The sequence below is a fragment of the Poecilia formosa genome, unplaced genomic scaffold (assembly GCF_000485575.1).
Source record: "Poecilia formosa unplaced genomic scaffold, Poecilia_formosa-5.1.2 Scaffold17, whole genome shotgun sequence".
Lineage (NCBI taxonomy): Eukaryota > Metazoa > Chordata > Actinopteri > Cyprinodontiformes > Poeciliidae > Poecilia > Poecilia formosa.
The window spans coordinates 3,078,222-3,087,907 of NW_006799956.1; the positions used below are offsets into that span (position 1 = coordinate 3,078,222).

General features: G+C 40.2%; 1 protein-coding gene and 1 non-coding gene across 2 annotated transcripts; both read right to left on the reverse strand.

The window, feature by feature from the left end:
* Positions 1-662: 662 nt before the first annotated feature.
* LOC103134503 (interferon-induced transmembrane protein 5) lies at positions 663-5,583 on the reverse strand. Its single transcript, XM_007546774.2, has 2 exons — positions 5,263-5,583; positions 663-2,443 (listed from the first exon to the last, which is right to left on the reverse strand). The coding sequence occupies exons 1-2, from the start codon at positions 5,467-5,469 to the stop codon at positions 2,222-2,224; spliced, it is 429 nt and encodes a 142-aa protein (XP_007546836.1). The 5' UTR covers positions 5,470-5,583; the 3' UTR covers positions 663-2,221.
* A 3,612-nt stretch (positions 5,584-9,195) lies between these two features.
* trnam-cau (transfer RNA methionine (anticodon CAU)) lies at positions 9,196-9,267 on the reverse strand. Its single transcript has one exon. It is a non-coding gene; the product is annotated as a tRNA-Met (tRNA).
* Between the last annotated feature and the right edge of the window lie 419 nt (positions 9,268-9,686).

Genomic DNA, 9,686 nt, shown 5'->3' on the forward strand with positions numbered 1-9,686 from the left:
AAAGAGACAAATGAACAAATATATTAGTCAAAGTGGAATTTCTTGATTTCTATGAACTTGACCTCAAACCTTCGTCATTGAATTGGAAACCTGCAATTTTGGACTTTATTTGCTTTTTGTTTTATGGATGTAGCAGTAAACTGCGGGGCTGAAACTTTAGCTTAAGCGAGTCCAGCGACTCTGACCAGTCAGGAAGAGACAACTAGAGCCACGGCTGTCTCTTCTGAAATGTCTCACGTTCGGTCTGAGCGGTCGTTCGTTCAACTCAGAGCAGAACCAGCAGACTTGGACGGCGTCCCGTTCCGCTGCGGGCCTCCTGCATTCGGCCCTCTGTAGCGGTCTTCCTGGGCGGCTCCGCCTCTCATCCGAAGGGCACGTTCGACACGGTTCCCAGAACTGGATGTTTTGTGTGTACATGTAAAAATGCTAGTGGGCCAAACACACAGCTGGGAGCAGACCCACCCCGGAGTCGGGCCATGGAAACCCAAAATGATCGCTTTAAAGCTGGGTGTGGGCGCAGCGGCGGGAACCGCAGGAGCCAGCCGAAGGAACACCTCTCGGCACCTGTTCCCGTCGGCTGGGCGGGGACAGAAAACGACTCGGCTGCATGGAGATCTTGACATGGAAAGATAAATAAATCTCTTTTCGGTCTTTCTGTGATGTACTGTGCTAACATACAGTCTGATTTATTTATTTCATAGATTGAAAACAATAAGGAGATACAACAGAAAAATCTTCAAAGCACCAAACAACAAAAAAAAACTTTTAAAATGATGAAAAGAGAAGTATAAAGTAATGTGAGAGATGCTAGAAGGCGAAAACAAATTCATTGTCCGTTGTAAAACTTTGGCTCCACGTTTGTTTGTTATTTCAGTTCTCAATCTCAATCTATCCTGACCAACGATGGTTCCAACAACCGATCAAATTGTACTTCACATAAATACAATAAATACCAAAAATAAAGCAGAGAAGCTGGATTTAGTGACTGGCCATGACGTAGCCTTTAAAAAACCTTAGGATTTCTTTAGGTTTTGTGCAGTGGCATAAGCTGAAGTAGTTTTAGCGTAGATACATGGACATTGTCTAACTGAGAAGACACTGACAAACCTATGAAATGTAGACAATATCCTCTGACACATCACCACGTACCACAGCCAGGCACATTTTCAGTTAGAGTTGTTTTAGATCTCGACCACACAGGAACAATTTTCTTCTGAAACAGGTTGTTATTGAAAACACTTGGGTTCACACGGGAACGTTTTCAGAAATGTTTCCCTCTGCAAGAAAACCCAGAGAGAGAGAATAGCCTCATTTTTGACTCCTCTCGACCTGTGGGTGGCGCTAAACAAGCACTGTGGGACGTGTGCGTAAAGCTGCCACAACAATACGAACACAAGTGAAGTCTTTTGTGGAATATGTAATCTTCCATTGTCGCATTTGATATGTTTGAGGTTATAGGTCAGGCTAGATTGTAGGCTAACATGTCGGAGATTTCACAAAAAATATATTTTCGTTGTCCAAATACACGAGAGTGAATGTTTTACTCTGGAACCTGTTTAAAAAGAAAAACATTTCGGGCGCCCAAAACGCCGTCTCCATGTAGACATAGAGGAAAAATTGTTTAAAACTTTTCCCTTTTAGCAAAAAAAAACTGTTTCGTGTGGACGGGATGCTAAGCTGCTGAAACTAGCTAAAATGCTGTTTTGTGACTAGCTTTTAGCATACAACTGCTAACAGCTAGCTTCACCAAACTCGCTGTGATATCACATCTTTTACTGCACGTACTTATAATAATTTTAAATTGCTTTACTTCAAAAAAATGCAAACTGTCCCTGTAATGTTTTTCTTTCATTCCTTCATTTCATCTTTCAGGCCATTTCAGCCTTTGGCTCACCACATAAAACATCAGCATGCTCTAAAGTTTTTGCTTTTCTTTCCTTTTCGTACTAGCAACAGCTCAGATGTAAGTCACATTCATGGCACAGTTTCAAAAATACTGCTTAAATCCGCCTTGATGTTTTTATATTTATCAAATTTTTGGCAGAGAGACGCTAATACTGCTAAAATAAGTTAGTGTTACAATTAATTCAGATGGCGAGCAGAAGTTTTAACACATCTGCATAGGACAAGTTGAAAACAAACATTTAGACGTCGACTAATTCTAACGTCTGCCATCGCCTTCTGAATCCAATCGGAGATTTTGTTTTTTTTCCTCCTTCATCTACCAGCTGAACAGCTTGAGGAAGTTTTGGAAACCGTCCTCTCCCAGGAAATCAAAGGAACCCTGAGAGGAGCCGAGGTGAACGAGCAGGAGGACGATCAGGACGACGGCCAGCAGAGGGATCAGCAGGTTCCAGCCGGCGGCCAGGATGTTGTACCATTTGGCCTTGTCTGAGCACTCCTGAGCCAGCTGCAGGTTCCCCAGAGTCTTCTGGTCCCGGGCCTGAACAAACACAAGCATATCAGATTTAGTGCCTCGCAAATACTCCTCAACATGTATATATTTATTCACACTTTGCCACAACACAACCACAAACATCTTTGGGATATGTTGAGGTTTTATATGACGGACCAACACAAACTAACGCATTACTGTGAAGTGGAACAGAATGTGTTTTTCAACTAAAGATCTGAAAACGGTGACATACAGCCTCCATGGACCTTGTAGACAGACTTTGGCTTGGACTCCAGGTTGGACTTTGGGCTGAATTTACTCTGATCTAAACTATTTCATTACAGGCCTTTCTGTATGTTTATGTGGCTGTCCTGTGGGAAGGTGAACCTCCGCCCCACTCTCCACTCTTTTGTAGCCGCTTAAATGTTTTCTTTCAGGATTGTCACGTGTTGATCTTCATCCATCTTCCCACCTTCTCAGTCTGTGCTGAAGAAAAAGCATCAGCAAGCTGCGTCCGCCACCACGTCTCAAGGTGAAGATGATGCGTTCAGGGTCTTGTGCTGTGTTCACTTTTTGCCCCAAAAGGTTTAATCTTGATTCTAACTGACCTGAGAATCTTCTTCCACATATTTGCCGTGTCTACTAAATGCCACGTGACTTCTTTCATTATTTTTAACTTTCGTGTGATTCATTCTATAAAGGCCAGATCTGTGGAGGACCTGGCAGTTTCTGCCACCTGAGCGTTGGATCTCTGCACCTTCCCAAGAGACACCACGATCCTTAAGGGTGTTTTTACACCTGATAGTCTGGCAGACTCGGTTTGACTGGGGACCAAAATTGCAACATTTTCACATTTTCAGCCGTAGCGATTCATTTTCATGTTGCAGTGTGTAAAAAGAGAGAAAGAAAAAAAACTTGAAAAACCTGTTTACCTTCTCACCTCTGGTGGCGCTGCACCGAGAACTACTGAATAAAGTGACACAAAAACCTCAGAAGAAGGCACTGAACGCACCCTCCTTCACAAATTGTAAACAAAAATAGGGTAGCATCGGATTTTGGAGATTGTAGGATTTCTTTTTTGTCTTTGGCAAAAGACCTTGAATAATTTCTCCTGCTAGCGCTAGACTGAAGCATTTGTTTCTGTTGTATTTACCCAGAATGCCCTTGTTATAGCCAGTTTCCTGCTTTTGGAGCGGTCTCTTGCCTGCTTGGCGTTCACATATCACTTTAATTTTACTTCAGCTGAACCAAAACCTGGGTTTTTAGGTGGGCCAGAGTTAGCTTGTTTTGGTCAGCATCAGAGTTCGATTGCGCATTCACATCTCCCCAAACAAACCGGACCTTCTGGCTAAGAAACTAGAATTCAAGTAAAGAAAACTAAGCAGGGCTACTTCTCTGATTACCGCCTGTCAGTTTCAGGAAACAGCCATGTTTTGGTAATTTTACTGTTCTTCATACTCTTATTTTTGTTTCTACAACTGTTTTTCTCCATAATAGCTGGATTTATGGACGGCCCAACCAGTAGCTGCCTTGTTTTTAAATTCTTCCACCTGAGCTGCGGATCTCCGCAGCTCCTCCAGAGACTGGGATACTATTTTACCACTTTTATCTGCTTAAAACATCTTCACAACTCTATGCCTGATCAGTTTTGTGTGTCTCTAACATCCGCTATCAAACTCTGACCCTTTCACAGAGCAGATTTTATTTAGGGGTGACAGAGTAAAGGGAGCTGGATATGAACATCCAAAGTGATTTTTTAGGATTTTTATTTGTAAAGACAAGTGTCTGAATTTGACTTTGTCCTTCCAGTTGACAATCATGCACTACTTTGAGTTGCTTGATTACATGGTACATAGTTATAATTGGACAAAATGGGGGAGAAAAATAAGCAAAGACTCATGTAACCTTTGTGTCTCCTCTAGGTCTCATCAGAGTGCAGTGTTACTGAACCTTTTCACCAGCACTCTCTAATTTCTTGACAGTACTTGCCCATTAAGAAGATGCCAATTATGCCATTTTTAACTCCCCACTTTGTGAGACACTGCCTTTAATTTCCGTGCTGAGCCAGTCACAAGCCTGGAGTTCAAAACTATGCAAACAGGAGGGAAAAAAGGAGTGAAGTGACTGGTTTACACACCCTTCTGTGGTAAGCTTAGCAGAAACTTGTTTTTTAAATTCAGGTATCTTTTTGTCGGTAAAACATCTGCCTGACTCCATTCCTGTGGTGTAAAGCATTCCAAGTTTCTGGACAAGGACATTTTAGATGCTTTGCAGCTAAATGTGTTTTGTTGCAATGTGTATGATTCAAAAGAATACAAAATCCAACAACTCGGGGAATCTAAATATATTCATAGATATTTTCAATGGTTAGAGCTCTCAAGTCGACATTTGCACAAACAAAATGGCTCTTGAGGTTGGCAAACAGAGGATGGCCACATCCTGGTCTGCTGGTCTGGATTATTTTTATCCGGCTGTATTTCCCAGCGTGGCATTTGGAATATAACGCCTACTGACGAATCCGACTGTCTGTCTAATACGGCCAACTTCGAGAAATTGGACAAGGAATGTTGAATTGTTCTCATCAAATGTCACCAACTACCAAACTGTCTTGTTCCAAGGACTTATCTTCTTGATTTTGCTTTCACTCTCAGCTCCAACCACTGAAAATTTTCAGGGTTTTTTCTCATTAGTTAAAGAAAATTCAGATCAAAAGTCAAAGGAAGGGGCCACTCAGTGCAAGTTCTGGGTGTTGAATTGGTTGTTGTTTTTTTTACTCTGGGTGCCATTTTAAGCTTCGTCTCATTTGAACGCCTCCTCAAAACGGTTCAAATTTCTAGTGAATTCAAGAAAACAGGACCTGAGCTCACCTTGATGGAGTAGATGAGTGCCATGAAGCCCAAGCAGCAGAAGTTGACATAAAAGGTGTTGCAGAGTGACCAGAGCAGGTAGTCCCGGGGCGGGTTCTTCCCCGAGTTGCCCATGTTCACCACGGTGGAACCCGCCGGCTTGCGGGCCGACTTGCAGTTTGTGAGTGGGGTGCAGTCGGATGGAAAGTTGTAGGAATGATTATCCATGTTGAAGCCCTCTGGTTGCGATCGAACGGTTGACTTAGTGGATGGCGAGTCTCTCTCTCTCTGTTTGGAAGTGGTCCCCCCCACCACCACCCGGTCTGGGAGGCTTTTAAAGGCCCGCGAAAAGGGAGGTGGCTGGGAGAAGACGCATGGGCAGGGTCCTTTAATACACAGCAGGTCTGTCATTATGTGGCCGGGCCTAAAGGAGACTGAAATAGAGACAGAAAGACGAAAGAGAACAAAACTTTATACGAGAGCAGCGCACAGTCCTCCATTAGATGGTCCCTAATTTCAGTTTTCTTGAAGGTCTTTTTTCCAAGCTGCTGTGTGTTGGAACAGGGTGGTGTAAGAAAAAAAAAACAGACTCAAGATAGTTCATAAGCATGAAGCTGAAGCTGAAAATAACTTTAAAGAAGGAATAAAACAGATCCAACCAGATACCCAGATTCCCCAAATTATTACTGTTTGTTTAATAACCTGATTTCTTTATGACTTTCTTCAATTCGTATGACTTGAATTGGATGATTTGGGAATCCTTCAACAAGCTCCTCACAATAGATTGCTGAAATTTTGGACCATTACCCCAAACGAAACTGATGTAACTGAGGCCATTTTTTTATTTCCATTGTTCACACAAACCCACATATTTTCATTGGGATTTAATATCAAGACTCTAAAATGTTTACTTTTAGAGTAAACATTTTACTCTAAAAGTAAAATGTTTAGCTACAAATGTTGTTTAGCTACAAATTAGCTGTCACTTTGTAGCTAATTTGAAGGTATCCTGATTGTCACTGTCCAAACTGTAGCGACCTGGCTGACGTCTTGAACCGCAGCTTCAATACTTGACTCATGTTGTCTTGTGAAGTGCACCAGTCCATCGTGTCGCAACACAGTCGCACATCAGTCAATCTAGGTTATTTCTATAGCACATTTCAGCAACAAGGCACTTCAAAGTGCTTTTAATCATAAAAACATAAAAATGGAAAGGCATAAAAAAAAATCATACAGTCACCAATTTGTGAAACCAGTAGCAGACGTTACATTTCGCCGAAGTCCAATTATCAAAATCGCCAATACACATTAAATGGTGTTGGCCAACGCTCCAGTGATTACGGGTCAAAAGCAACTCTAAACAGATGCCTCGTGGTTGGGATGGTCTCAGACGTTTAGTCTCCCCTCTTTTCTTCCAAGATCATATTTGAAGGCAGTTACCTGGATTTTATTGAACTTTATCCAGTCTTCTAAATTTCAAGTCAGTCAAATAAAAATAAAAAACTAGTTATTGTGGCAACTAGCAAATAGAAATAATAGTTGTAATCCTAATTGATCTGAGGGGGAAAAAAGTTTTAGTTTGATTTCATATGAGAAACAGCGAATAACAACTTTTAAGGATGGAGAATTTGGGATGTTATGAATCCACATCACCAGCAGGGGGCGCAGGCATGTCAGTAATGTGCTGCTTTCCTAATGTTACAAAGGTTCAGCTTCTCCATACATATGGATGGATTCTCCAAAAACAAAACACAGTTTTGTGAAAAGCCGAACACTAGAAAACTAAAACAAAGAGAATAAAGTATAGAACAACATTGAGGAGAATCAATTTGTTTCCCTTCAAATCTTTGCATTGGCTCCTGAATACAACCAAATGACCAATAGGAATTCAATGAATCCCATTTAAAGCTTCAAATTGAAACTGAAACAAAAAGCTTCTCTTTTTCTTTTCCTGACAAAACACATTTTTGCAACCCTACAATCTAGACTGAAAGAGATTGATATTAATTCATACAAGCTGGCATTTAGCTGCATGTCAAACACTGTTAATGTGGATTGAATGTCTTCTGATCTCCCTCGATTGTTGCTGCTTTCAACTCTGTCTAATGAGCAGAAGCAGAAGTTCAAAAGGTGTGACAGTGAGTTTAGATGCAGGGGCAGGGGTCAAAATCTTGATTTTGTGGCTGTCAAAATCTAGCCAAAGGTCATCTTGTAGAGTCAACGTGTTTGTTTTGAAATTGTCCTTTCAGTTAATTGATTTCAGCACTTCTTTCATCATAATGTGAGCGATGAACTGCTCTAATCTGAATGCAGAGAATGCTTTTTCTAAAACACTCTAGCTAAAGGAAAGAGATGAGGTCAAGAAACTTTCCTAACAGGTCATAATAAGTCTGTAGATGTGCTATGCTTGTGATTATTCTTTTTTCTATAAGGTAAAAATGTTTGCCAGAAAAAGAAAAAAAAATTGAAATAAGTAATTGAAAGGTCAAAGGTCACAGGCTGATATTCCCTAAAGAGTTTCAAGATAACAAATGAGAACAAGGTCACGTGTTTTGTTAGTAAAATTAAACTCCACAGACGTTCAGCATTACTAACCAGATTGTTCACTGTTTTTGGAAGAGCAATATAATTGAGCATAGATAACCAACAAAACGTGGAGAAGCAGCATTCAGCTTCTACTCACCACAAATCTGGAACAAACTTCCAGGAAACTGAAAAAATGCTGAAATACTGAGTTTCTTTACATCAGAGCTAAAAACCCACATATTGCCTTTAATGACTGGAACATTGACCAACATGTTTGATGTGTAGTCATGATTCTGATGATGGCATTTGATAAAATGTGATGTTTACTGCTTGTTTCATAATTGGTGACTGTATTTTGTTTTTATGGTGTAAAGCACTTTGAACTGCCGTCTTGCTGAAATGTGCTGTACAGACAAACAAACAAACAAACAAACAAACAAACAAACAAACGTACCAGCTGGTTATAGGTTGTTTTTCCTTAAATATCTGGAATAAAATGGATTGTTTAATACATTTTGATCAAAAAGTTAATCTAAGAGGGGAAAATTATAATATGGGAACAGAAACTGAAAACAAAAATCCAAAAGGATCAAAAATGACGAAAAAGACTCAAACAATTAGCAACCAGTGAAAACGTATGATGTTTTTTGTTTTTCTTAAGCCTGATTAATCATAAATAAGAAATCTGGCTATTTGCATTTGGTCTCGTTTGACATTAGGATGCTTTTACAAATGAACATTTTTTTTTGTCCACACTAAAAAAATACTGCTACTTTAAAAATGGGTTTCAACCCTCGCTGGCTCCTGGTGTACTAGTCAACTGGAATTAAGAGGAAGAAGTAAAATGTGATTGTGCTACGAATGGACACAAGGAGAGTAAGTATAAAAAATTGTTTAAATGTTCAGGTTAGCTCTGTTTGTTTCAGAGCTAAACTAAACTTGTTACTGCACAACCCTGTTTCCATGTCAAAGAGAAGATTGTTGTTTATAAAGAAAAAAGGGGGCCTTTAAAGGCCTGTCATTCAGGGCCCTTTCAATATGTTAAAGTATCCCCGCCCTCTGTGAAGTCAACAGGACTGGGTCGGCCAGCAGAGGGAGCCATGCTCCCGTTTCTCTTTCTGTCATTGTAACGTTATCCAGATTAACTCTTCCTTCGGAACGTTATTTCACTTCTGCTTTTGTGACTGATTTTTTTCAAGCAGTAAAGTAATAATTAAACATTTCAAATGATTTATTTCCAGGCTGTGTCGGAGGGTATGTTAGTTGGTGGCAATTTATCGATCTGTGTCAGCTGGTTGCATAGCTAAAATTCAACCTATATATTCTGCCACCGGTTATTTGCTTTCTTTTAGAGGAAAGAAAATATGTCAAATATCAAAATAAAAAAAAATTCAATAAAATAATTAAAAAAATAAAATAAAATAAAATTAGCAGAGGATGGTTTCGATCCATCGACCTCTGGGTTATGGGCCCAGCACGCTTCCGCTGCGCCACTCTGCTTCCGCCTTGAATGGCCGAAATGTGTATAATATACAGTATCCACCTGATAAGTGGATTATGAAATAATACCCTTACAGGCTGTGTGGAAATGCTCAAAGCATAAAGTTAGCTTACACGATATTCCACAGACATTCACTCCGGATTTGTCAGGTTTCACGCTGCTCACCCACGCTTGACAACGTGGGCAAACGTTTATTTGACGTCGCACTTAGGAGGGCCAATCATTAAATTATACAGAAGTGCAGCGTTGGGTGTATGTGTATGTCTACAATGTTGGTCATAATAATAAATAATAATGACAATAAACATTAATATCGACCGACTGTGCAGTCTTTATTTCATGACATTAATCAACCTAGTCAATTTCTATCAGACAATATGTAAAATAAAGCAAGTTTGCTTGACTCTTCCTGATTCTG

Coding starts and splice junctions, on each gene's coding strand:
- LOC103134503 (XM_007546774.2), bottom strand. CDS start 5,469: ATGGATAATCATTCCTACAACTTTCCATCCGACTGCACCCCACTCACA. Junction 2,444..5,262: donor CACTCATCTACTCCATCAAG/GTGAGCTCAGGT, acceptor GTGTTTGTTCAG/GCCCGGGACCAGAAGACTCT.